Below are 27281 nucleotides of genomic sequence, written 5' to 3'. Positions count from 1 at the left end.
GGCTGCAAACAGGAAGTGGGAGCATCCCGAGTTTGAGCAAAAGGAGTACACACCGTAGCTTGAGCTAAGGAGGTTCGCCTCACCTGCCCGATGAGAAGCGTCTGAACGCCGTCTCGAACACCCCCCCCTCTCACCTCAGGTGGGCTCTTATACGCCCGTGTGACATCACCACAGAACACACCTTGAATGTTTGATTTTGGGGCGTACCACAGCATTCAAAAGGGTACACCCTTGTAATAATTGACAAAGAAAGTAGGAATGTTATGCTGTTTTTTAATTTCAGCAATAGAAATGGATCAGGTGTGTCAACAGGTGCGGTGTGTATACACAATGTAGAAATAGCCCAAAGATAGAACATGACCCATGACCCTACAGTATTGGATGTCATGTAACGCTAGTGTTTATCCAAATGAGTAGCACTACAAGCACGTGTACGCACAGAGCATGTAGCGTGACACCTTCAAGTACCCATCCGGTGTGTCGAAAACTTAATATACAGGACATGTTACTGCACAAAAGTGTGTACGGGAAGGATATTTCTTCCCCTCCAGGCAAGATAGAATGATATATCAACATGATTTGCATATTTATTATTAATTTGTGATGTTTTCTAGAAACATAAATCATCAGAATGTGTTTAGGTCAAAGGGGGGTCAAAGTAAAACCATTCATTTTCTACCGCTTTTCCTCACGAGGGGAGCTGGAGCCTATCCCAGCTGTCTTCGGGCGAGAGACTGGATACACCCTGGACTGGCCGCCAGCCAATCACAGGGCACATACAGACAAACAACCATTCACACTCACATTCATACCTATGGACAATTTGGAGTGGCCAATTAACCTAGCATGTTTTTGGAATGTGGGAGGAAACCGGAGTACCCGGAGAAAACCCACGCATGCACGGGGAGAACATGCAAACTCCACACAGAAATGGCCGAGGGTGGAATCAAACTCGGGTCTCCTAGCTGTGTGGCCTGTGTGCTAACCACTCGTCCGTCGTGCAACCTTACAATGCAATACACTTTTTAATAAATGAGCATGTGGTCAAAGAGAGCTGCAATTTGTTTTCCACTTTCTCATGCACTCCAATCATTTTTAAAGATACGTAAATGTTATGCATTAGGTAGTCTAGTGGTTGGCGCGCAGACCTCACAGCTAGGAGACCAGGGTTCAATTCCACCCTCGGCCATCTCTGTGTGGAGTTTGCATGTTCTCCCCGTGCATGCGTGGGTTTTCTCCGGGTACTCCGGTTTCCTCCCACATTCCAAAAACATGCTAGGTTAATTGGCGACTCCAAATTGTCCATAGGTATGAATGTGAGTGTGAATGGTTGTTTGTCTATATGTGCCCTGTGATTGGCTGGCGACCAGTCCAGTGTGTATCCCGCCTCTCGCCCCAAAGACAGCTGGGATAGGCTCCAGCACCCCCCGCAACCCTCGTGAGGAAAAGCGGTAGAAAATGAATGAATGAATGTTATGCATTATAATATTAATACTGCAATGCCTCTTAATTGGTTGATAATTAAATTTCCACAAAGCAGGATTAATAATAAATAAATGAAATATTGTCATAGCATAGAAAACCTGTTTACAACCTTCTAAATACGTTTTTTTTAATATTGTTAGAGTCCTCTAGACATGAGGTAACAACCCTATAACCAGAGAAAATAAGCCATTTAAGACACAAATAAAACTCACGCTTGGGTGTGTTGCAGTAACTGTGTTCTGGACATGTGGAGGACAGGAAGTGACAGGAATAACACCTGTGTTATTACTATGATTGTTGCTACTGCAATAAAGGCCTGTTGTTCCGTCCATCAAGTAGGATGATTGTGCTCCATCATAGCTATACAACTACAACTGACTACTACTGACACCTAGCGACGACTATAGAATACTACCTACCATTATTTTGAAAAAAAAAAAAACTTGATGTCCCAGATGAAGCCCCCTATAAAGCAGTAGTGTGCTGATTGTTTGTCGCCTTGTGGGCCGTTTTCCTGTACCTTGCTGCCCCCTATATGGTGAGGAGTGCAGCGGCTAGCTAATTGTTTCCATGTTAATGACAGCCCAGTGGCGCCATCGCACTTTCACTTCTGTGTGTGTGTGTGTGTGTGTGTGTCGCCGGTTTTCATTGTGAATTAAAGCTAAATTGTCATATTAAAATAAGTTGGTTTATAGGCAACAGTTATAATATATATAATCTATACAAACTGTACATTGACTACTCTAAATCAGTGCTCCTTTGCTGGTTAGGCTGTGGGACCCACCATTGCCCCTTAATGACAAACGGCGATCCATTCATTCATTCATTCATTCATTCATTTATTCATTTTCTACCGCTTTTTCCTCACGAGGGTCGCGGGGGTGCTGGAGCCTATCCCAGCTGTTTTCGGGCGAGAGGCAGGGAGCGGCGATCCAAATTGTGGAAATTTTTCAATTTGAATTTGTAAAAGATATATGAAAAGAGATTTTCTAGTAGCTGCACGGTGTTCCGAGTGGTTGGCGTGCAGGCCTCACAGCTCGGAGACCCGAGTTCGATTCCACCCTCGGCCATCTCTGTGTGGAGTTTGCATGTTCTCCCCGTGCATGCGTGGGTTTTCTCCGGGTACTCCGGTTTCCTCCCACATTCCAATAACATGCTAGGTTAATTGGCGACTCCAAATTGTCCATAGGTATGAATGGGGTTAGCTATGAATGTAATAAACCACAAAATGCAGAACACAATATGTGCGTATATGCTGTAAAAAAATTGCAGTTTAAAAATCGAAGCAGCAAACTGTGTTCTCCCTGTGTGTGGGGGGGGGGGGTAGTTTCCTTGTACTCCCGTTTCCTCCCACATTCCAATTAACATGCATGTTAGGTTAATTATCAACTGTAATTGTCCATAGGTATGAATATGAGTGTGAATGGTTGTTTGTCTATATGTGCCCTGTGATTGGCTGGCGACCAGTCCAGGGTGTACCCCGCCTCTCGCCCGAGGACAGCTGGGATAGGCCCCAGCACCCTCGCGACCCTCGTGAGGATAAGTGGTAGAAAATGAATGAATGTATTGCACAATACAGCAGCAACAGAACCAATGTTGTAATGGCGATAAGGACCAAACTGCTCAGTCAGCATCAATAACACTGATGGGTTCAATATAAACATAAATATAAAGTGTAACATGCATGAGCACAACCGACAGTTTAAAGCACATGCAGAGGTAGATAAAGTTGCTCATGATACTTCAGATGCAGCTACTGCCATTTTGTTGACCTGGCAGTTATAGTTAAATGTATAAAAGTATTAGTAATTACTGTTAGATATACACCAAAATGAAATAAAAATGCTTCAAGATGTGGTTTTGCACCGCCACAAATACAAGCTGTTTCACAGTTTGACTGAAGCAGAAGTAGGAGAAACATCTGCGCTATTGCACAAGAATAGACTTCACCAGAAGACCCTCTGTCGGGACAAAAAAAAAAAGTCACCACAAGGCGATTCAGTTCCTCACACTTTGACAGAATAGATGTTTGAATGTTTTTCAAACATTAATCTTTCGTGTCTGATTTGTGGAAGTAAGAGGAAAAAAAACAAAACATTCATGACTCAACACTGCCCGGAAAGTGTAAAGCAGTGCTTTGGTGAACCTGGGCTGCTGAGTCGGCATATTTTTGTCTGTGGTTTATAAGCAACATTTTCACACACGCTGTTTTTTTTTTTCATTTTTATTTTGCTCTATGTATAAACACATTTAACCTCTTTAGATGTGCAAAGAGCACACCTTGTGTTGACCTCTTGTTGTAATAAGTTTGTCACAGAGAAATCCAGATATAATTTTTTTCCCATTATATTGTCAGCTGGGATAGGCTCCAGCACCCCCCGCGACCCTCGTGAGGAAAAAGCGGTAGAAAATGAATGAATGAATGAATGAATGAATGAATAAATATTGTCATACGTATAATACACTCCTCACATGTCGAATGCTACTGTGATGAGACATGACTTACATTAGCTTCACACTGCATGGAGTCAAATCATTCATTCATTCATTCATTTTTTTGCCGCTTTTCCTCACAAGGGTCGCGGGGGTGCTGGAGCCTATCCCAGCTGTCTTCGGGCGAGAGGCGGGGTACACCCTGGACTGGTCGCCAGCCAATCACAGGGCACATATAGACAAACAACCATTCACACTCACATTCATACCTACGGACAATTTGGAGTCGCCAATTAACCTAGCATGTTTTTGGAATGTGGGAGGAAACCGGAGTACCCGGAGAAAACCCACGCAGGCACGGGGAGAACATGCAGGAGTCAAATCAAATCAACTTTATTTGTATAACACTTTTCCTGCAAAGACATGCAACACAAAGTGCTTTACAGAATTAAAACAATTACCACAATTAAAAAGAAAACAAAGAAACAAAAGAAATCCCCTCCCTCCCACCCTCCACCCTAGACACACACACACACACACACACACACCATCACACACAGTAGGGAGACATGGCATGGCACTGAGGATCAAGGAAAGCCATGGCATGTCTGACATGACATGATGGAGTATATGGGAGGAAAAAGCGATCATCTCATTCTGTGTGGAAGAGGAAATTTTTGACTTCATACTTTGTCCTTCTTCTTCTCAGTTTGAAACACCTCCTGACGTACATGCTCCTATGTGCTAGCTATGTGCAAAAATGGGGAAAACACAACTTTCCTCTAACCAACATGCTGTTGTGAGCATAGAAAGAAGTGAGAATGCAAGTGCTGCATGCAATTGTAAAACAACACATGACACCACAGGGGTGTGACCACTTTCACTACTTGATGCTATGTTGCTAATTGCTAGCATGCTAGCATTTAAGCTAATTGACTCATGTGTAAAGGCAAATACACGCATGGCATTATGCAGGGAGGTTATCGGACAGCCTTGGCACTTTCGGTATCTGAGGCTCTCTTGCTAGGTGCCAGCATGATAACCGTTAGCATGGTAGCATTTTAGCTAATTTACTCATGTCTAAAGGCAAATACACACATGGCATGATGTAGGGACACAATGGGACTGCCTTAACACTTTTGGGACTTGTTGCTTTTTTTGCTAGATGCTACTATGCTAACTGTTAGCATTTTAGCATTTTTACTTTTTTATGCATATGTAAATAGAAATTTACACATGGCATGATGTATGGACACTATGGAACTGCCTTGGCACTTCACCACTTAATGCTATCTTGCTAGGTGCCAGAATGATAACCGTTAGCATGTTAGCATTTTAGATAATTTACTCATGTCTAAAGGCAAATGCACTCATGGCATGATGTAGGGACATGATGGGACTGCCTTAACACTTTTGGGACTTGTTGCTTTTTTGCTAGATGCTACCATGCTAACTGTTAGCATTTTTATTTTTTGATGCATATGTAAATAAAAATTCACACACGGCATGATGTATGGACACTATGGAACTGCCTAGGCACTTCACCACTTAATGCTATCTTGCTAGGTGCCACCATGCTAACTGTTAGCATTTAGGAATTTTAATCCTGTTTCAAGGCCTATATATACATTGAATGATAATGTTTTCTCTGCACGTTTGGTGCTAGCATACTGTTAGCATGTTAGCTTTCTGGCTAAATTCCTAATGTAATTCGGCCACGGCGTCATGGCACAGCAGACACCTGGCCCGAGGTTCACAGCACAGGTTGCATGCCCATCAAAATTCCTGTGGGAATTTTCTAGTTTCATTTATTATTTCATTTGATTTTTTTTGTATTGTGGTGTCATTTAACAGCTCAATTTTATGACATTTGGCATACAGCTGTTATGTTCCTGTTCAAAATGATACTATGTGGAGCATTTCTTTTCCTCTCCACACATACATCAGTCACACGGTGTCCGTCTGACCTAAAGAAGGTTTTTCAAGTCGACTGATGCCAAGCGTGGTGTCACAATTTCCTAAAGACACTCATCCATTCCTATACGGCGGCTATGTTTGCATCTGTCTTAAAAAACGTGTGAGGATTCGGTTCCCGAAATGGAAACTTCTTCTTTTGTCTGAGACGTGCATGTTAAAAAACAGTTGTGATTTTTTTTTTTTGCTTCATATGTTGATGCTCCACATTGTAGCTTGCAAGCATGGATGAATTTATGGCAACCACAGAAGACTACTGGGTAAGTGGCTTTGGCATACATGCAAATAAGAAAATTCTATACAAATCAATGATTGAAAGTCAGTTTAGTGCAATTTTTTTCCCCTGAACGATGAAATATCAATGCTAGAAATCCAGTTTTGTTAATTGTTTGAATGAAGTAAGCATAACACCATGTAACACTGCAGCCAATGCAATCAATTATACATAAAATAAATTATAAATACACTATAAATACATTTAACAATATTTTTTCATAATACCTCATGAAAATAAATATCAGGCATATGCTCAAATATAATATTAAAAAAATGTGTTTTTATGGTTAGGAATTTTAAATGTTTTAATTTGAAAATTTGAATTTTTTTCTTACTTGAGTAAAATATTTATATTAAATCACAAATATAATCAAATATAAATATAAATCAAATATAATAAATCAAATATAATTCAATTTAAATTTAACATAGATTATATGATTTGTTTTTATCTACTTTAACATGTCTCTACATGGTTTACAATTTTTATTTCGTTAAAGTTTATTTCGAAAAGTATAAAATGTGAAATAGTGAAAATGTAATTACCATAATTTAACATACCAGTTAAATCATAATTTAATGTCACTGAAAATTTCACTAATGTTCTTCAGTTTGTTTTGATCATCTTTAAAACATCCCTACACCTAAAATTAGTATTTTAAAATTATATTTTGCATTGTCTCCACTTGTTGCCAGGCGGATTTAATGGGGCTCGATTGTCACTGCCCCATTGGTTAATGAAAATAATAGACATGTAAAAGCCACGCCTGCTATGTTATCTGAGTAGACGTCGTAGGAGAACCTGGAAGTCAGGCAAATACAAGGGTAATTAACGTGGAACATCAAAAAGAACATTGTCGGGATAAGTACTCCATAGATACTGCGTACATTCTGAATACCATGTAGTATTTGAATCATCCTACTGACTTGTGTATCCTTCCTGTCTGCCAGTTTTTCGAGTATGATAATTACACCTCGTCCTATGAAACCAGCAAGACGTACGCAGCCCCCTGCCACCATGAGGACGTCTATACGTTTGCCCAGAGATACCTCCCCGTCGTCTACAGCCTCGTCTTCTTCCTGGCCGTGGTGGGCAACGCACTCGTACTGTGCGTGATCCGACGCTACCGCATCTCCCGCGGCGGCGCCTGTTCCTTCACCCTGACTGACACCTTCCTCCTCCACCTGGCCATTTCCGACTTGCTGCTAGCCTTCACACTCCCACTGTTCGCCGTGCAATGGGCCCACCAGTGGGTGTTCGGCGAGCTCGCCTGCAAGATCTCCGGGGCTCTTTTCTCCCTCAACCGCTACAGCGGAATTCTCTTCCTGGCTTGCATCAGCTTCGACCGCTACCTGGCCATCGTTCATGCCGTCAGCTCCAGCTGGAAGCGTAGCACCTGCCAGGCGCAGATCGCCTGCGGTCTCATCTGGGTCGCCTGCTTGGTCCTGGGCGGCATTGACATAGCATTTAAACAAGTGGGGGAAGTGGACATCATGGGTCAGCGAGGGATGCTAGTGTGCCAGGTTTGGTTCATGGAGAACCCCATGCAGTGGCAAGTGAGCCTGCAGCTCGTCAGCGTGATTCTGGGATTCGGACTCCCGCTCCTGATCATGCTTTACTGCTATATCCAGATCTTCCGGTCACTGTGCAACGCCACCCGTCGGCAAAAACGCAAGTCCCTGCGTCTCATTGTGTCCCTGGTGTCCGTCTTTGTGTTTTGCTGGGCGCCTTACAACTGCTTCCAGTTGACTGACAGTCTGCAGAGGCTGGGGCTAGTGGCCGGGGGGTGCCAGTTTGGTCGCATTGTGGACATCGGGATAATGGTCACCGAGAGTGTAGGGCTGTCTCATTGCGCTCTGAACCCGCTGCTGTACGGTTTCGTAGGGGTCAAGTTCCGTAGGGAGATGGCTCGGATGTTCAAAGGGTTGCTCGGAGCGAGAGGCTGGCTCGGCATGGACGAATGGAAGGACAGGAGGCGGAAAACAAGCTTGTACAGTTCTGCCGAGAGCGAGAACACCTCATATTCTGTCATGGGGTGATGGCGGGTTAGAGCAGGGGTCTCCAACAGGTCGCTCTCCAACCATTCTTTAGAAGGGCCAAATAATCATGGCCTTTTTTCCACTGCACAACGTTGTCTCTTTGGGGCAGTGCCCCATTAGTTGGCGGCATTCCCATTTGGTTCACATTTCAAAATCCACGAGGGTTCACTTGAAAATCGACCAAGCCCCATCTTTCAGTCTCCTTCCCATCTTTCAATAGCCTCCTCTACAGCAGTCCCTCATTTATCACTGTTAATTGGTTCCAGACCCAACCAGGATAAGTGAATTTCCGTGAAGTAGGATTCAATATGAATAAACGAGTTAGAGCATAGAAAACATCTTTTTGATTTTAACATTATTAGAGCCAGGCTGCACAGCGGTTGAGTGGTTAGTAGACCTCACAGCTAGGAGACCAGGGTTCAATTCCACACTCGACCATCCCTGTGTGTAGTTCGCATGTTCTCCCTGTGCATGCGTGGGTTTTCTCCGGGTACTCCGGATTCCTCCCACATTCCAAAAACATGCAAGGTTAATTGGCGACTCCAAATTGTCCATAGGTATGAATGTGAGTGTGAATGGTTGTTTGTCTATATGTGCCCTGTGATTGGCTGGCGACCAGTCCAGGGTGTACCCAGCCTATCGCCTGAAGACAGCTGGGATAGGCTCCAGCACCCCCGCGACCCTTGTGAGGAAAAAGCGGTAGAAAATAAATGAATTAGAGCCCTGTAGACAAGAAATAACACCCCTATAGTCACGTTCATTATTCTTGGTTCACGCCACATTGAGCAGGCTACGGGATCCCTGCAGGGACAGAAGAGATACCACCATTAGCATAAGATGCTACCGAGCTAAATAGTTAGCCTCACCAATTTCATTCATTCATTCATTTTCTACCGCTTATCCTCACAAGGGTAGTGGGGGTGCTGGAGCCTATCCCAGCTGTCTTCGGGCGAGAGGGCCTCGCCAATTTACTATTCTATTTACTATTCTAAACTTAAGAATATTTTTCAAACAAAGTGAGACAAGAGAAAGACAAAGTATGATGCCAAAAACGTACCACTTCCACACTGAATGAGAGAACATTTTCACTTCATCATGTAACATTACAGATGCCTAGTGACAACAATACTACATATAACTTGTGATATATTATTTAATTAATGTAATTAACATTTTTTATTAACAATAAAAACATCCGGGCTGCACGGTAGTGGAGTGGTTAGCGTGCATACCTCACAGTTAGGATACCAGGATTCAAGTCCACCCTCGGCCATCTCTGTGTGGAGTTTGCATGTTTTCTCCGGGTACTCCGGTTTTCTCCCACATTCCAAAAACATGCTAGGTTAATTGGTGACTCCAAATTGTCCATAGGTATGAATGTGAGTGTGAATGGTTGTTTGTCTATATGTGCCCTGTGATTGGCTGGCGACCAGTCCAGGGTGTATCCCGTCTCTCGCCCGAAGACAGCTGGGATAGGCTCTTCATCAAAAAGAAACCAGAGTATTCAACGAAATGGAGACTGTGGAGTCTAATTGACTTCAAATCGAATCCATCAATGAACAATCACGCCTGGTTTAAATCACCTTTGTAACATTTGCAACCCCATTTGACGGGGATAGGACCTCACTGTGGAAAAGACGCAATATGTGTATCATAATAATATCATGTGTTGTTGTTTAGACACACACATTTCTTAAAAAGGTTGGAGACCCCTGGCAAAGCAAAGAAATATTATCAGAATTTACACCAGGAAAGCTTTCTCAGTATTGTGTGTGTGTGTGTGGGGGGGGGGGGGGGGGTAAATCAGGTTCTCTCTGTTCTGCTTCCCTATTTTGTGCTACTTTAGACATTTCTTCACAGCTTCAAATGTTAGGAAAAGTTTTGTGCTGCAAAAAAACATTCATGTGACTCATTTATGAATTATGAATTTAAGATTTGTAAATATGTTTACAATAAAGCAAACTCTTGTTTCGGAATATTTATTGTGACATACTCTCATCCCGTAATCTATACTGTATTTTAATATAGCTGCCACTATCCCTGTTTTTTGGCGGGCGCAATGGTTAGCACTATAAAAGACATGGTTTGGAGCCATTATTAAATTATATTTGAATGTATTGTATTATGTTATATCACAATAAGCACTTTTTGTGACGCTCTTATTTTGTACCCCCTCACAGGATGTGCTGTTATTTTGAAGGCCGGAAATGTGTGTATTGAGGTAGCTTGAAAGAATTGAGTAGAGAGACAAGCAGGTAGAACAAACGTGTCTCCTGCATTCTGAGCTTTTGTTCCCACTGCGCTTCTACAATATTAGAGACAATCTTTAGCTGCTCGGTTACACACAATACAATATATAATATTGATTATATATTTTAATTATACTATATGACATTCTATTCTAAAGATAAGTGACATAAACGACGGATGCATGGGGTATTGTCTGTATTTTTAAGGAGAGGACAAAGTGCGTCCTCTAGTGGACAAAAGCTTCTGGTGCAGTGCTTTGTTGTTCATTCACGAGGCAAGCAATCGTTTCTTGTATTCGGAAGTTAAGAAATTGTCTTCAGAATATAACTCTTATCGATCGACATTTCTTATCAAGACGATAAATTGTTTTGTGGTGTCATTTTACAGACTTTTATACAATTTATAAGGGAGCATGATTCAAAATAGAGTTAGTTAACGTGTTAATTTTCGTGAATATACGTTGACTGGGTTTTATTTTGAAAAGTGTCTGTTTTTCTGCTGCGTTCATGCTTATGCTGGCATTGTGGTGCAGGCAGTCCGCGGTCGGGGTGACGTTTGTTGACTAGAATTAGTTCATACTAATCATTAGTCATTTGGTGCCGTCGCTACAGATTTGAATCAAGTCAAATTGTGATCTGCTGCTCTAATTTTCTACGTTTTGAGTTGTTTTGATCGCGAGTGTAAAACAGCGCGGATTCACATTGCAACTACTATCCGCTTTCAACCTGGTTTCGTTTTTCTGCTGGATTTAAGATGCAGCCTCCCAACAAAACAACACGAAAGTATTGCGTTTGAACGAGCCAAGCGTGTGCGTGTTCCGGAGAGAGAAAAAGAAGTGCATTTTCCTGTTTTCTATTTTTACCAGCATCGATCATCAAGGCTGCAAGGTTTACATATTCTGTTGAAGGTAAGCCAAGCGTGCTTTATTTGCTTTTGAAACAAACGTCGCACTGTTTGCCTGCATTGTGCACAATTTAATGTTCGTTTAAATTACTTTTTGGAAGAAAATGGAATAAAAAAGCAACATAAAGTAAGTGAATAAGCAGTGTTGGGATAGTATTTAATATTTTAAAAGTAAGGTGGAATGTTGTTCAACTTTCATACTACTAAGTGTTTTTAAACAAATAATACAGTGGTACGTTTTTGGTATAAATACAACACTAAAGTCACACAAAATTATTTGATAGCACTTTAGGTCCGTGATTGTCAAGAAATGAACTCCTATGCTTTTTATTTAGCTTTTTCTTTTCATTACTGACTACTGACGACAGGAAGTGAAATCAAGTTGCATTCATAGCATTCACACACACCACTTGGTCCCGCGAGTCCAGTTCTGGTCTGATGTAGTCCTGCTGAGCTGCTGGGGCCCCTTCATTGAATAGTTTGACTTCTCAAAACATCCATCCATTCTCATATGCTGGAGCCTATCCCAGCTGTCTTCTGGCGAGAGGCGGGGTACACACTGAACTGGTCGCCAGCCAATCACAGGGCACATATAAACAAACAACCATTCACACTCACATTCATACCTATGGACAATTTGGAGTCACCAATTAACCTAGCATGTTTTTGGAATGTGGGAGGAAACAGGAGTACCCGGAGAAAACCCACGCATGCACGGGGAGAACATGCAAACTCCACACAGAGATGGCCGAGGGTGGAATTGAACCCTGGCCTCCCAGCCCGGATGTTTTTATTGTTAATCAAAAATATTAATTACATTAATTATATTATATCACAAGTTATAGGTACTATTGTTGTCACTAGGCATCTGTAATGTTACATCATAGAGTGAAAATGTTCTCCTCTCATTCTGTGTGGAAGTGGTTTCGGGCGAGAGGCGGGGTACACCCTGGACTGGTCGCCAGCCAATCACAGGGCACATATAGACAAACAACCATTCACACTCACATTCATACCTATGGACAATTACAGTTGATAATTAACCTAGCATGCATGTTAATTGGAATGTGGGAGGAAACGGGAGTACCCGGAAAAAAAACCCATGCACACATGGGAGAACACATTTTGCCGCCTCGCTTTTTAAACTGCAATTTTTTTTCTTCTACAGAATATGAGTGCATATTGTGTTCTGCATCCTTGTGGTTTATTAGAGTATTCTATCGGTGCTCTGTTGTATGTCTGTTATTATATTTACTACTGCTACCTGTAGCGGTTGTGGTGTCCAGCCGTGTTCATCACAGTATCTGTAGCCAGGTGAATATAGAGCCACAATTTTCCTGATTGGCTAAGGGAAAATATGGTGTTCTGATTTCTGACTGGCTATATATATTATTAATCACCACTGCTGTGTTTCCTGTTGTATATGATGATACAGTAAACCTCGGATATATCGGATTCAATTGTTCCCACTGGTTTTGTCCGATATAAGCGAAATCTGTTATATGCGTATACCGGAAAATGTCCGTTTTACGCATATATCGGATTTATATCCGGTATATGCGTAAATCGGATTTTATCCGTTATAAAAAGGCACTTCCTTGACTATGTTTCCAATGTACCTGGACGCGCAGGCAACGCTGCAAACGCTGCAAATGACATCGTATAGCGGCCTGTCACGATTCGGCGAATCGGAGCGCCACGATGCGGCCATCCGATATATGCGAGGGAAATTTAATGGAAATGCATTGGAACGGGACTGGAGATTTTGTCTGAAATAGGCGAAATCCGTTATAAAAAATCGGATATATGCAATGAATTTTTATTGGAAATGCATTACAGAAAAATTGGTTCTTTTTTATCTGTCCGTTGTGAGCGAATTTCCGATATATCCGAGTCCGATATATCCGAGGTTTACTGTATATGCTAAAGGAAGGCAGAAGTTACTGTAAATTCATCTTTGATTCATGGAGGACGAGGAGAAGGATTAAAATACAATGTAAGAGCAATGTGTTTTAACAAGGATACAAAAACGCTACAGCTGATTAATGAAATATTGGTGAGTCCCTGATCATTGACATGTAAAATGTGAGCAAATGTTAATGCTTGTCGGAGAAAAATGTATGAGGTATATGGTCAAGGGTTTTAAGCCTTAAAACATATATAATACTAGTTGGCTACTTCACGGATTTCACCTATTATGGGCTATTTTGGGAACCCATCCCACGCGCTAAAAACAAGGGAACACCGTATATGCCATTCATGACACAGATTACCCATGACATTAACATCTACCTCATCTGGACTGAAAAGCAGAAGATCCTTCTGTCACTGTCCATTCACTGTGTGTTTGTGACGCTGGGGAACTTCCGTTTGAACCCACTCGCCTGTTGCCTCACCCGATGACATCGTACCATGTGAGATCTCGGCTTGTTTTCTTTAAAGGGCCGGAGGCTCTCAAAAAATTCATTTGACACACTCAAGGGGAAGGTTGAACCGTTGCAGCTGTTGTTTTTGAAGCATATTTTAACAAGAGAAGGGCGGTGTCTCCACATCTGCAGAACCAACATGGACATCAATCTGGATGGCCTATTCCGCCTGAACACCAGCTATGACTATGACGACGACTACGTGTACACAGACGACGACTTTGAGTACCGACGCGGCCGGGCGGTGTGGATTCCGCTAGTGTACTCGGTAGTGTTGGTCATCGGCCTGCTGGGGAACGGACTTCTTCTAGCGTTTCTGGCGCAGAAGAAGAAGCGTGCATGGAGGATATCGGACACCTTCGTCCTCCATCTGAGTGTCGCCGATGTCCTGCTCTTGATAACGCTGCCGCTGTTGGCCGCACAGGCGTCGCAAAGTTGCGGATGGTGTGTGGGCCTTGCACTCTGCAAGATCACTGGAGTTCTTTTTAAGGTACGTTGCTAAGTGATTGCAGTATACTGTGTATGTGTGTGAAAGAAGACATGTTTAATTCGGTGGACGAGTGGTTAGCGCGCAGGCCTCACAGCTAGGAAACTGGAGTTCAATTCCACCGCCATCTCAATGTGGAGTTTGCATGTTCTCCCCATTCATAATGAAATCATTTGAAAACTGTGATAAGTTAGATTTAATGTTTTAATTAAAGTCCGAACAATTACTGACACCCAGTGGCCGGTGTAGAATACTACATTCACAATTTGAATGGGTCTACTTAATTCCTTGTATTTGTATTTTGGTCAATTTAGCTGTTTTTTATGATTGAATAGGTTGAATTTAGGCAAATTAAATATATACATGTTTGGACTAATAATAAGCCGTATTCAACCACAAAAAAATTATGATTTATTAATTATTATATATATGAAAACGCGTGATTGAGACGATAATTACACGGTTAAAACAATACAATAATTGCCTGAAAGTGTTATCAAAGTTGGTTGAGTGGTAAGCGTGCAGGCCACACAGCTAGGAAACCCGAGTTCAATTCCATCTCTGTGTGGAGTTTGCATGTTCTCCCCGTGCATGCGTGTGTTTTCTCCGGGTACTCCGGTTTCCTCCCACATTCCAAAAACATGCTAGGTTAATTGGTGACTCCAAATTGTCCATAGGTATGAATGTGAGTGTGAATGGTTGTTTGTCTATATGTGCCCTGTGATTGGCTGGCGACCAGTCCAATGTGTACCCCGCCTCTCGCCCGAAGACAGCTGGGATAGGCTCCAGCACCCCCGCGACCCTCACTTATCCTCACAAGGGTCGCGGGGTGCTGGAGCCTATCCCAGCTGTCTTAGACTCTGGACTGGTCGCCAGCCAATCACAGGGCACATATAAACAAACAACCATTCACACTCACATTCATACCTATGGACAATTTGGAGTCACCAATTAACCTAGCATGTTTTTGGAATGTGGGAGGAAACCGGAGTACCCGGAGAAAACCCACGCATGCACGGGGAGAACATGCAAACTCCACATAGAGATGGCTGAGTGTGGAATTGAACTCGGGTCTCCTAGCTGTGAGGCATGTGTGCTAACCACTTTCACACCATGCAGCCCCATGATATGACAACTGAATACAATTAATGAAGTCATTTTCTCATGTACTAGTCTTGTACTGCTGTTGACGCTTTGCAGTATATTTTGATCAGTATAGGGACAGATAGACATGTGATGCGAGTCGTTAGCCACAAGTTTTACATAGCTCTTATTTCTCATCGTGACATTTGCATTATATTTGTATGCAAACAGGCAAATATGATGAAATGTACCAGCTGTATTTCACTGAAGATAAATATGAAGTACTTTGGTTCATTCCTGTACTAAGGTTCTTTGTTATGAAAAGAAAGAAATGCTATATTGATAACTCCTGAAGAATATTCAAATTCTTATCTTCTGCAGTGCAACTGACAGAGAATGAAAATGAAAGTTAAGTGCATTTCGAGGAAGGGGCACCCGATGGGGATGAAATGAAAGTGAAAGTGTTCATGTTTGTGTTTGTGTGTGACTTTTCTGTCTTTCTTTCCAGCTCAACTTCTTCTGTGGGATCTTCCTCCTAGCCGTCATCTGCTTGGACCGCTACCTGTCGGAGGTTCATGCCAAACCGTTGTTCTCTCACAAAAACCCCTGGTTGACTCACCTCAGCTGTTTGTTTGCGTGGATCGTCTCCCTGCTCCTCACCATCCCCGACTGGTTCTTCCTGGTGTTGGAGCCCCATCCATGGAAGGAGGATTGGACCCAATGCGTTCCCAGCCTCTATCCCGACGACTTAAAACTAGCGTCACGTCTCCCTCACCATGTTCTTAGCATGGCCGCTACAATTGTTATCGGCTGCTCGTGTTTACTGCCGTGGCTCCAGCGTTCGCCCAAAAGCCTCAAAAAGCAGAAGACAGCTGTCGCCATGCTTATCCTGGTGGGCGTCTTCTATTTCTGCTGGATGCCGTATAACGTCACTCTCATGGTGGACACCTTCAGCAGCGACAAGACAAGAAAAGAAAACGGTTTATCTACTAAAAGCTCCACAAGAACATCTTTAACGGCCACGGCGGTGTTGGGTTGCGTCCACGCATGCCTCAGGCCGCTGCTGTGCCTCGGACTTTGCACAAATTTCAGGAAGTGGACGCTGGCGGTGATGAGTTGCGCAAAAGTTGAACCCAAGGGGTCAGTGTGGCAGCTGGGCGTCGGCGAGGACGCCCTTCCCGAGCAGAAACCCGAGGAGGAGGAGCTTAAACAGGTTGCAAGTGTGGAGCAGTCAAAGATGTCCTGTGACTCATAGCGGTGATTGACTAAACCTTTCAATGCGCTCACCGACGGCGCGTCATTTGCTTTCCGAGGAAGAGCAGGATGACTTAAAATGGGTATTTATAAAATGACTTTTAATAGCATGTAATTTATTGAAGTACTGTTACCACATTGTTACATTTGTACACACGTTTTAATGCCTATTTTTTTAACTGTCGGAGTTGCTGCTGTTACATTTATACGCCCCAAAATAAGGTCATTGCATGGTTTAATCAAGACAATATCTCATTGTCATTGCTTGGGTGGCAGGGTGTGCACGGCAAGGGGTCGTATTTTTATTTTCTGTGCTTATAAATATACTGGAGATCCGGACACGAGCCATAAATAGTGTCTGCTTCTTAATGAATTAAAGGCGTTTCGTGTCAAAAGAACTGTAATTCATAAACATCCCCATAAGGTAGAGAAGTTGGATTTTTGGTTTGTGGGTTAGCGATAAACTTTGACAACCCATTTTCTACCGTTTATCTTTACAAGGGTCACAAGGTTTAGAGAGAGTGCAACTGAGGAGGTTGAGGTTCTGATTGGGAGTGACCAGGATGGATAGGATCAGGATGGAGTACATCAGAGGGACATTATTACATGTTCGAGGCCCTTAAATGAAAGGAAAGGTATACAAAACTGTGGTGAGACCAGCCATTTATTTTTCTACCACTTATCCTCATGAAGGTCACGGGGGTGCTGGAGCCTATCCCAGCTGTCTTTGACCCTGGACTGGTCGCCAGCCAATCACAGGGCACATATAGACAAACAACCATTCACACTCACATTCATACCTATGGACAATTTGGAGTCACCAATTAACCTAGCATGTTTTTGGAATGTGGGAGGAAACCGGAGTACCCGGAGAAAACCCACGCATGCACAGGGAGAACATGCAAACTCCACACAGAGATGGCCGAATGTGGAATTGAACTTGGGTCTCTTAGCTGTGTGGCCTGCACGCTAACCACTCACCAACTTTGATAACACTTTCAGGCAATTATTGTATCGTTTTACTGTGTAATTAATGTCTCAATCACGCGTTTTCATATATATAATAATTAATAAATCATAATTTTTTTGTGGTTGAATACGGCCTATTGTTAGTCCAAAAATGTGTATATTTAATTTGCCTAAATTCAACCTATTCAATCATAAAAATAGCTAAATTAACTAAAATACAAATACAAGGAATTAAGTAGACCCATTCAAATTGTGACTGTAATATTCTACATCGGCCACCGGGTGTCAGTAATTGTTCGGTGAGACAAGCACCAGACTTGATCGGAACAACCGATCAAATCATTAAAACATTAAATCTAACTTATCACAGTTTTCAAATATGCCCTTTTTATTGTGTTTTATGAACAAAGAGGTCAATTTTATTATATTTTAAATTTGAATTGTGCTGAGTGATACCACGAATGTCTTTGTTTATTTCTTTCGGCTTTTTTTTTTCCTGATTACGGAGTTGCCATAGCGGATCTTTTTGATCCGCATACTGAGTTTGGGCTTGAGCTCTTTGTATTCCCGGATGCTCTTCCTGATGAATACTGATGATGCTTACTAGTGGAGATTCAAACCCGAGGCACTAGTCTCTGTAATAGTAGTAGAACAGAACAATTGAATCATACTTTAACAGGTATGATGAGCCATGTGGGGTTGCGTTCAAAGACACTTCTTAGTGAGTGATAAGTTTGTTTGTTTTTTATTTCGACCAAATATACACACATCATAAAGATGTTCGGAGTGTCCCTGAACATGCTCCATGTGACAATGAGGAAGTGTCCTTTCAGGGAGGTCTAGAGACGTGTTTGGAAGTCGGAGATGCATATTTGGTGTTGGAATTGCTGATTGGAATTGTTGATGTGTTCAGGTCAGAATAAGTTACAAAAGAGTGTCAGACTCTGCAGGGACACTATTGTCACTCCACCTGTCATAACAGAGAGAGGTGTCTTCACAATGTGCGCATGTGTTAATTACATTAAAAATGTTAATTAATGAAATCACTGAAGTCACCACCGTTAACGCACTATTTTTGACAGCACTATTGACGACATTATAAGTTAAAACTCAACTCTGAATCCTGATGTCAGATTCTGCCGAACACCGGAACATATTCATAGCAACACACATGTGTATAAGTATTATATTGCGTGATGATGGGGTGTCTAAAAGGCTCTAATAATGTAAAAAAAATGTATTTGGAAAATCGTAAATAGTTTTTCTACGCCATAACCATGAAAATATTCAATAATAAGGGAAGAATCTTATTTGTGGATATTCACTTATCACAGTCTCATCTGGAACCAATTAACTAGTATAAATGAGGGATTACTGTATGTACCATGTACTGTGTGTATGTGTATTCTTTGATTACCATTCAATTCATCCATCCATGTATTGTGTTAACCTGAATATGCACAATTCTGTCCTTTTTTTGGGGACTTTTTTGAACATTTTTTTGAAATAATTTGTCCGTCCGTTCGTCAACTATCTTACCTGTACACAGTATGTCGGTATATCCATGTTTTATTAGTGAAAGTAAGAAGAGCTCCACTCTAGCGTAAACGCCAGGATTGTTATGAAAGAGTATTTCTGGCAGCATGACAAAGCACTTTCATGCTTGGATGAATTACTTAGGCATCTTTGGAATGTTATGACTCTCACTAGAGGTCCATAAATGTTATTATTCAACACAGTAAATGTGGTAACATATTGAAAAAAAATGATGTGTGGGTGCCATTATTAATATTTTGAGTTTGTAGATTTGTATCGCTGGACAGTTTTACTTAATTTGTCACTAAATGTCACTTCAGTGTCCATAAGATAAACTTTTTAAGTCCTTATCAGTGTTAATATCTGTGATAACAAAGTCACCCGGTCGTTTCCATAAAGCAATAATTTATGCAACATGCATGTTTTAGTGTGTGACTACAAGGGGATTTCCCTTGGCAATTCCAGTTTTTTTTTTCCACTCTTTTGTTTCAACATGTTTTTCAGTCTGCACAATTCAGGTTGTCACGTACAGTATATGTTGTGATATCATCGGTCTTGTGACGGTGAGACAAAGGGTTAGTCTGCTCCAGACTATTAAAAGCTTCTTCATGTTGACTCCCTGTCTGTTTGTAGAGACTTGCCCGACATCTTTACAGCACAACCAGATCAACCTGATTTGTAAGGTGAGCTGTCAATGCAAAGACATACAACTACTGCACTGTCGCTTTTCCTTCTGACTAATGTTATTGTGATTTAAAAAAAAAAAAGATGTCATAACAGTATGTGCCCCTAGAGCAGTGGTTCCCCTTCAGACATTTGACCTGGCGCCATGTACCCACTCTTACTGCACACAAACATAAACATTATTATGTTAACTTGAACACATGTTGTTTGTTTCTCATAATAGTACTTTTTTTAATTTAAATAATGACTTTTTTTTTAACTCTATGCTACTAAAAAGTCATTATTTTCTGTCAGTTCATTCTTGTAAAATTGTGACTTGTTTTCTCTTTTAAATATGACTTTTTTCTCTTAATAGTTTGACCTTTTTCTCTGAACATTGTAACTTTTTCCAACTAATTGTTTTCATATTGTGATAAAAAGTATTTTTCTTTCATAATAATAAGATGAATGTGAATTTAATATGTAATTATTATTATGGAGAATATATATAATTATTATTATTATATATTTATATATAATATATTTTATTATAATATTTATACATGGATTCTTATGTATATTTTATATACTATTAATATACTTTTAATATTCCTCATAATATTACAGTTCTTATTCTTGTAATAATTAAAATGTCATAAAAATAATAACCTAATTCTCCAAAATGTATTTTATTTGTTGTTTTGTTCTTCATAATATTATGACTTTAGATTAATTTACCAATATATATGTGTGTATATATAATAAATAAATATAAATAATGACTTTTTTAACTCTATGCTACTAAAAAGTCATTATTTTCCGTCTTAATATAATAAGTTCATTCTTGTAAAATTGTGACTTGTTTTCTCTTTTAAATATGACTTTTTTCTCTTAATAGTTTGACCTTTTTCTCGGAACATTGTAACTTTTTCCGCAACCTAATTGTTTTCATGTTATGATAGAAGTATTTTTTTCTTTCATAATAATAAGATAAATGTGAGTTTAATATGTAATTATTATTATAGAGAATATATATATCATTTTTATATTATATATTTATATAATATATTTTATAACATTTATATATAGATTATTATGTATGTTATATATACTATTAATATACAATTATTTTTCCTCATAATATTACAGTTCTTATTCTTGTAATAATTAAAATAATTATTGTAATAATTAAAATCTCATAAAAATAACCTGATTCTCCAAAATGTATTTTATTTGTTGTTTTGTTCTTCATAATATAACATTATGACTTTAGATTAATTTACTTATATATATATATATATATATATATATATATATACATATATATTATTTAATATAAGTTTATGCTGTTTATGCTGTCTCCATGTGCCCTGCCAGGGTGTACCTCTTGGGATAGGCTCCAGCATACCAGCGACCCTAATGAGGATAAGCAGTACAGAAAATAGATTGATGCATACAGTATGTATAGTATAATTTTATTTGTAAAATTGTTGTGTCACTAGATGGAGCCCATGTACCACTTAAACTATGATTTGGGAATCAATAATATACAGTATATGAGGTGTCACAATATAGTATTATATACATGTGTGTATATATGGTACACAGTTTAAATGTACACTAAGACATTGTTTTAGAAGGTAAGCAAACAATGTTGTATTTCTACTACAAATAAACTCAGAAGAAGCAATAGGAGGTTGCGTGAAGTCCAAACAAAGAAGAGCAACAGAAGAAGAACTATTAGTTTATAGTATTCCATAGTTTTGATGAAGTTCTGTGTAGGCTTCTGTCTCAGATAACCAGGGAGTTGGAAGTCTCCCCGGAGTTGGACCACAATGAGCTTCTCCTGGTACTCACAGCCGACTGGAGTTTGATGCGCTGCTTGGGCTTGCAGACCAAAGCCCTTAGGATGTCCAGGAGCTGGCGACGGAACTTGACGCCGACAAAGGCATACAGGACGGGGTTGAGGCTGCAATGGAGGTAACCGATAGTGGGGGTGATGATCATAGCCTTCCCCAGAGATGCTCTGAACTCACAACTGTTATCTCCCGAAAAGGCGGTGTCCACCATGAGGGTGATGTTGTACGGTGCCCAGCAGATGAAGAAGACCACCACCACGGCGGCGATGACCCTGAAAGCTCTCTGTTTCTGGAGGCCCTGCGATCCGCAGCGCAGCCGTTGCAGGATGCATGAGTAGCAGAAGACCAGAACCAGTGAGGGCAGGAGGAAGCCTGCTATGTGGTAAAGGAGGCGCGAGGCCAGATGCCAGGACTCCGAGACGTTGCGGATGCATTCTGTTTTGTCCCGCCTGGCGTCTTTCACAGCTTCCAGGAAGATCCAATCAGGGACAGAGAGGAAGAACGACAAGAGCCAGACTGCCAGGCAGCTGGCCTGGATGAAGCGGGGTTTTCTGCGGGAGTACATCTGGGTGGCGTGGACGATGGACAGGTAGCGGTCCAGGCTGATGCAAGCCAGCAGGAAAATACCACAGTAGAAGTTGATCTGAAAAATGAAAGGGTATGCCTCTGAAATCATTTATATACGTATATCTGTCTTTCAATTTGTCCATATGTTGATCAGTCTCAGGTCTACATGTTTAGCTGACTGTTTGTTGGCCCTTCGATTTGTTGATTTGTGTGTCCAATTGTCCATTCATCAATCCTGTCTGTCCGCCATTCATTAGTCCGTTAATCAGTTCATACATCTGTCAGTCCAACTGACCTTTCATTTCTGTCTGTGATTCTGTTGATTTGTTTGTCGGTCAACCTATCCTTCTATCCATCCATCCGTTTTTCAGTCTGTCAATCAGTCAATGCTATCCTTTTGTCCGTCCATCCAGCCTTTCCGTCCATCCGCCTCTCTGGTCAATGATCTATCCGTCATCCTGCGTATCCATTGATTCCGTCTATCTATAGCTTCCCGTCGTTGATCTATCTGTCTATTTGTCGGTCCACCTGATCACCAGCCTTTCTCTCAGTCTTTCTATCCATCAATCCGTCTGTCCATCCATCTGTCCATTCATTAATCAATCAGTCCTTCTAGCTGTCAGTTAGTTAGTTAGTCAGCGCATCAATTATGTCAGTCCAACTGACCTTTCATTTCTGTCTGTTGATTTGTTTGTCTGTCAACCTATTCTTCTATCCATCTGTCCGTTCTTCAGTCTGTCAATCAGTCAATGCTATCCTTTTGTCCGTCCATCCAGCCTTTCCGTCCATCCGCCTCTCTGGTCAATGATCTATCCGTCATCCTGCGTATCCATTGATTCCGTCTATCTATAGCTTCCCGTCTGTCATTCAGTCTGTTGATCTATCTGTCTATTTGTCGGTCCACCTGATCACCAGTCTTTCTCTCAGTCTTTCTATCCATCAATCCGTCTGTCCATCCATCTGTCCATTCATTAATCAATCAGTCCTTCGAGCTGTCAGTTAGTTAGTTAGTTAGTTAGTTAGTTAGTTAGTTAGTTAGTCAGCGCATCAATTCTGTCAGTCCAACTGACCTTTCATTTCTGTCTGTGATTCTGTTGATTTGTTTGTCGGTCAACCTATCCTTCTATCCATCCATCCGTTTTTCAGTCTGTCAATCAGTCAATGCTATCCTTTTGTCCGTTCATCCAGCCTTTCCGTCCATCCGCCTCTCTGGTCAATGATCTATCCGTCATCCTGCGTATCCATTGATTCCGTCTATCTATAGCTTCCCGTCGTTGATCTATCTGTCTATTTGTCGGTCCACCTGATCACCAGTCTTTCTATCCATCAATCCATCCGTCCATCCATCTGTCCATTCATTAATCAATCAATCCTTCTAGCTGTCAGTTAGTTAGTCAGTGCATCAATTCTGTCAGTCCAACTGACCTTTCATTTCTGTCTGTGAGTCTTTTGATTTGTTTGTCGGTCAACCTATCCTTCTATCCATCTGTCCGTTCTTCAGTCTGTCAATCAGTCAATGCTATCCTATGCTATCCGCCAATGATCTATCCGTCATCCTGCGTATCTATTGATTCCGTCTATCTATAGCTTCCCGTCTGTCATTCAGTCTGTTGATCTATCTGTCGATTTGTCGATCCACCTGATTACCAGTCTTTTTCTCAGTCTTTCTATCCATCAATCCGTCTGTCCATCCATCTGTCCATTCATTAATCAATCAGTCCTTCTAGCTCTCAGTTAGTTAGTTAGTCAGCGCATCAATTATGTCAGTCCAACTGACCTTTCATTTCTGTCTGTGAGTCTGTTGATTTTGTTTGTCTGTCAACCTATCCTTCTATCCATCTGTCCGTTCTTCAGTCTGTCAATCAGTCAATGCTATCCTTTTGTCCGTCCATCGAGCCTTTCCGTCCATCCGCCTCTCTGGTCAATGATCTATCCGCCATCCTGCGTATCCATTGATTCCGTCTATCTATAGCTTCCCGTCGTTGATCTGTCTATTTTTCGGTCCACCTGATTACCAGTCTTTCTCTCAGTCTTTCTATCCATCAATCCGGCAACTTACTGTAACTATTTGTCTGTCTGTCCATCCATCTGTCCATTCATTAATCAATCAGTTCTTCTCATTGTCAGTTAGTTAGTCAGAGCATCAATTCTGTCAGTCCAACTGACCTTTCATTTCTGTCTGTGAGTCTGTTGATTTGTTTGTCTGTCAACCTATCCTTCTATCCATCAATCCGTCAACTTACTGTAACTATTTGTCCGTCCATCCATCTGTCCATTCATTAATCAATCAGTCCTTCTAGCTGTCAGTTAGTCAGCGCATCAATTCTGTCAGTCCAACTGACCTTTAATTTCTGTCTGTGAGTCTGTTGATTTGTTTGTTTGTCAACCTATCCTTCTATCCATCTGTCCGTTCTTCAGTCTGTCAATCAGTCAATGCTATCCTTTGGTCCGTCCATCCAGCCTTTCCATCCATCCGCCCTTGTGTTCAATGATCTATCCGTCATCCTGCGTATCCATTGATTCCGTCTATCTATAGCTTCCCGTCGTTGATCTATCTGTCTATTTGTCGGTCCACCTGATCACCAGTCTTTTTCTCAGTCTTTCTATCCATCAATCCGTCTGTCCATTCATTAATCAATCAGTCCTTCTAGCTCTCAGTCAGTTAGTTAGTCAGCGCATCAATTCTGTCAGTCCAACTGACCTTTCATTTCTGTCTGTGAGTCTGTTGATTTGTTTGTTTGTCAACCTATCCTTCTATCCATCTGTCCGTTCTTCAGTCTGTCAATCAGTCAATGCTATCCTTTGGTCCGTCCATCCAGCCTTTCCATCCATCCGCCCTTGTGTTCAATGATCTATCCGTCATCCTGCGTATCCATTGATTCCGTCTATCTATAGCTTCCCGTCGTTGATCTATCTGTCTCTTTGTTGGTCCACCTGATCACCAGTCTTTCTCTCAGTCTTTCTATCCATCAATCCGTCTGTCCATCCATCTGTTCATTCATTAATCAATCAGTTGTTCTAGTTGTCAGTTAGTCAGTGCATCAATTTTGTCAATACAAACCTCCCATCCGTCCATCCATCCATCCATCCAGTCAGTCTGTCCATGTACCTTTCGTTCTGTCAAGCAGCCTATGTGGGTTTCAGTCTGTCCATCCATCATTCTGTCAGTCCATCTTTACAACAGGATGTTGTTCAGTCTGTGTCCCCTTCAGTCCATCATTATGTAATCGATCAGTCTGTAAATCTGTCTATTCATTGATAAGTCTATCTGTCTATCTGTCCATCTGTAATTTCATCTGTCTATTGGATATGTCATACCGTAAAAACAGAGCCAGTGATCTTGCAAAGAGGAGTACCAAACGTCCACCCGGCCCCTTGGGCGTCCTGTGCGGTCCACAGGGGCAGCGTGACCAGCAGCAGCACATCAGCCATGGCTAAATGGAGAATGAAGGTGTCCGTCACACTCCAGCTCTTCCTGCTTCGAGCCAGAACACCCAGAAGCACCCCGTTCCCTGGGATGCCCACCACCAAGGCCACAGAGTAAAGAACCGGGATGAAGACCGCCTCGAACTGCCGGCCCTCCTTCAGGTCACACACGCTGGAGCTCAAATTGTTGGGGTCGGAGGTGTTTGTTTCTTGGAGATTGATGCCATCGAAGAGCCAGTCGTCCATGTCATAGGTAACTGCTTCACCACTTTCCAGAAGAGAGGCCTAGAGAACAATACACTTCCTTTTGTGGTGATTTTATTTAAACACGTGGGGGCGCTGTGGAGCCTTAAACTCACTTGTAAAAATAACATCTGTCACATAACAATAATGCAAGTTCTTTTGTGCTTTCATATTAGGACAGAAACTAATTTTGCAGCAGGTGGAAACATTTTTACACTTTTGTAATGTTTTGGTTTGCCTGATTTATTATTTATATTTATTAAATTTTATTTATTTATTTATTGATCAACCTTATTATCTGATCAACCTCCATGTGCAATATTAAGGCTCTAAATGCAATATATTAAGTTCTATGTGAAGTATTTCTATAATGCCTCATATTAACTCACTAGCAAGATCTCAGTGTATAGACTGGTCATATATATCATCTCGTCTCATATTATCTACATACTGTATTGTATATAACTCTGGGAAAAACTGGTGATTTTTGTTAATACTTGAGTCGTTATATTGTTTATTTTTCTATATTGTGTATTTTGTACTGCTTAACTGATTCTGTACTCTTGCTGCTGTGCAATACAAATTTCCCCACTGAGGGACGAATAAAGGCATATCTTAATCTTAATCTTAATCTTATTGTTGCCGACATGAGAGGTCCAAATATTACAAACAGCTACTCCACTACACATTAGTTAATGAATATGTCTCATGTCATCATGTCTTATTCAAAAGTGGACATTCTTGCGTTGTAAAGGCATGTTTCTTTTTGATTGGTTTCATTCTTTCTTTCAGCTTACAGCTGAACTTTCTGTGAGCTAGACGCTGATCCATATTATTGACAAGAATTATAAAATAGGAACGTATAGGAAAGAGTAATACAAAATATTGTTAGACTCGATAATAACTTACCAGATTGAAATTAGCAGACATTGTCTTCACACAGCAGAACGTAGCACTGGAGAACTTGCAACGTGTCTATCCTGCAAAAAGAGGCGGCTTGAGGTTATACAAAAAAACCCACTAGTGAAAGCAGACGTGCTGAGGTTCATGCATGCAAATTCTTTTGCAAACTTAGTAGATATAACATTAAGCAATGGGCAGAAACATAGGTGTAATTAATTAGTTATTAGATTTTTATTTACCTTTAGCCATTTGGTTACTTTTAAAACAAAAATACATGTATATGCATATACTATATATGCATTGAATTTATTATGTGCACATATTTAATGTACATCTCTTTTTGATTTTATGAATTAATCGGTAAATTAAATGATAAGCATGATGATATGTCTACTGCTAATAATAATGCCCCACCCAATCCCTTATTATAATAATAATAAGACAATAGTATTAATACTACTACTCCTAATAATAATCCATTCATCCATTTCTATACTGCTTGTT

General features: G+C 41.0%; 3 protein-coding genes across 8 annotated transcripts; 2 read left to right on the top strand and 1 right to left on the bottom strand.

Annotated features, from left to right (window-relative positions):
- The first annotated feature begins 5879 nt into the window (after positions 1 to 5879).
- Positions 5880 to 9982, top strand: cxcr3.2 (chemokine (C-X-C motif) receptor 3, tandem duplicate 2). The gene is made up of 2 exons (XM_058053119.1): positions 5880 to 6152; positions 7120 to 9982. Exons 1-2 carry the CDS (start codon positions 6117 to 6119, stop codon positions 8206 to 8208), a joined length of 1125 nt encoding a protein of 374 aa, XP_057909102.1. The 5' UTR covers positions 5880 to 6116; the 3' UTR covers positions 8209 to 9982.
- A 979-nt stretch (positions 9983 to 10961) lies between these two features.
- Positions 10962 to 26576, top strand: LOC131105225 (C-X-C chemokine receptor type 3-like). Of its 6 annotated transcripts, none has more exons than XR_009119907.1 (8): positions 10966 to 11365; positions 13920 to 14277; positions 15866 to 16694; positions 19750 to 19799; positions 21157 to 21237; positions 21575 to 21759; positions 21836 to 22296; positions 25535 to 26573. XR_009119907.1 is itself a non-coding variant. In XM_058053122.1 (3 exons), the coding sequence occupies exons 2-3, from the start codon at positions 13927 to 13929 to the stop codon at positions 16610 to 16612; spliced, it is 1098 nt and encodes a 365-aa protein (XP_057909105.1). In that variant the 5' UTR covers positions 10962 to 11365; positions 13898 to 13926; the 3' UTR covers positions 16613 to 19731. The 6 variants fall into 6 exon arrangements, 2 of the variants coding, with proteins under 2 accessions (XP_057909105.1, XP_057909103.1); XR_009119906.1 differs by having other exon boundaries at positions 21562 to 21759; XR_009119905.1 differs by having other exon boundaries at positions 21157 to 21759; positions 21836 to 22227; positions 25535 to 26576.
- cxcr3.1 (chemokine (C-X-C motif) receptor 3, tandem duplicate 1) lies at positions 21257 to 26839 on the bottom strand. Its single transcript, XM_058053118.1, has 3 exons — positions 26784 to 26839; positions 25524 to 25916; positions 21257 to 22281 (listed from the first exon to the last, which is right to left on the bottom strand). Exons 1-3 carry the CDS (start codon positions 26802 to 26804, stop codon positions 21571 to 21573), a joined length of 1125 nt encoding a protein of 374 aa, XP_057909101.1. The 5' UTR covers positions 26805 to 26839; the 3' UTR covers positions 21257 to 21570.
- Positions 26840 to 27281: the final 442 nt, after the last annotated feature.

Source organism: Doryrhamphus excisus, chromosome 17 (genome assembly GCF_030265055.1).
Source record: "Doryrhamphus excisus isolate RoL2022-K1 chromosome 17, RoL_Dexc_1.0, whole genome shotgun sequence".
NCBI lineage: Eukaryota > Metazoa > Chordata > Actinopteri > Syngnathiformes > Syngnathidae > Doryrhamphus > Doryrhamphus excisus.
This window is presented reverse-complemented; position numbering and strand designations above follow the sequence as displayed.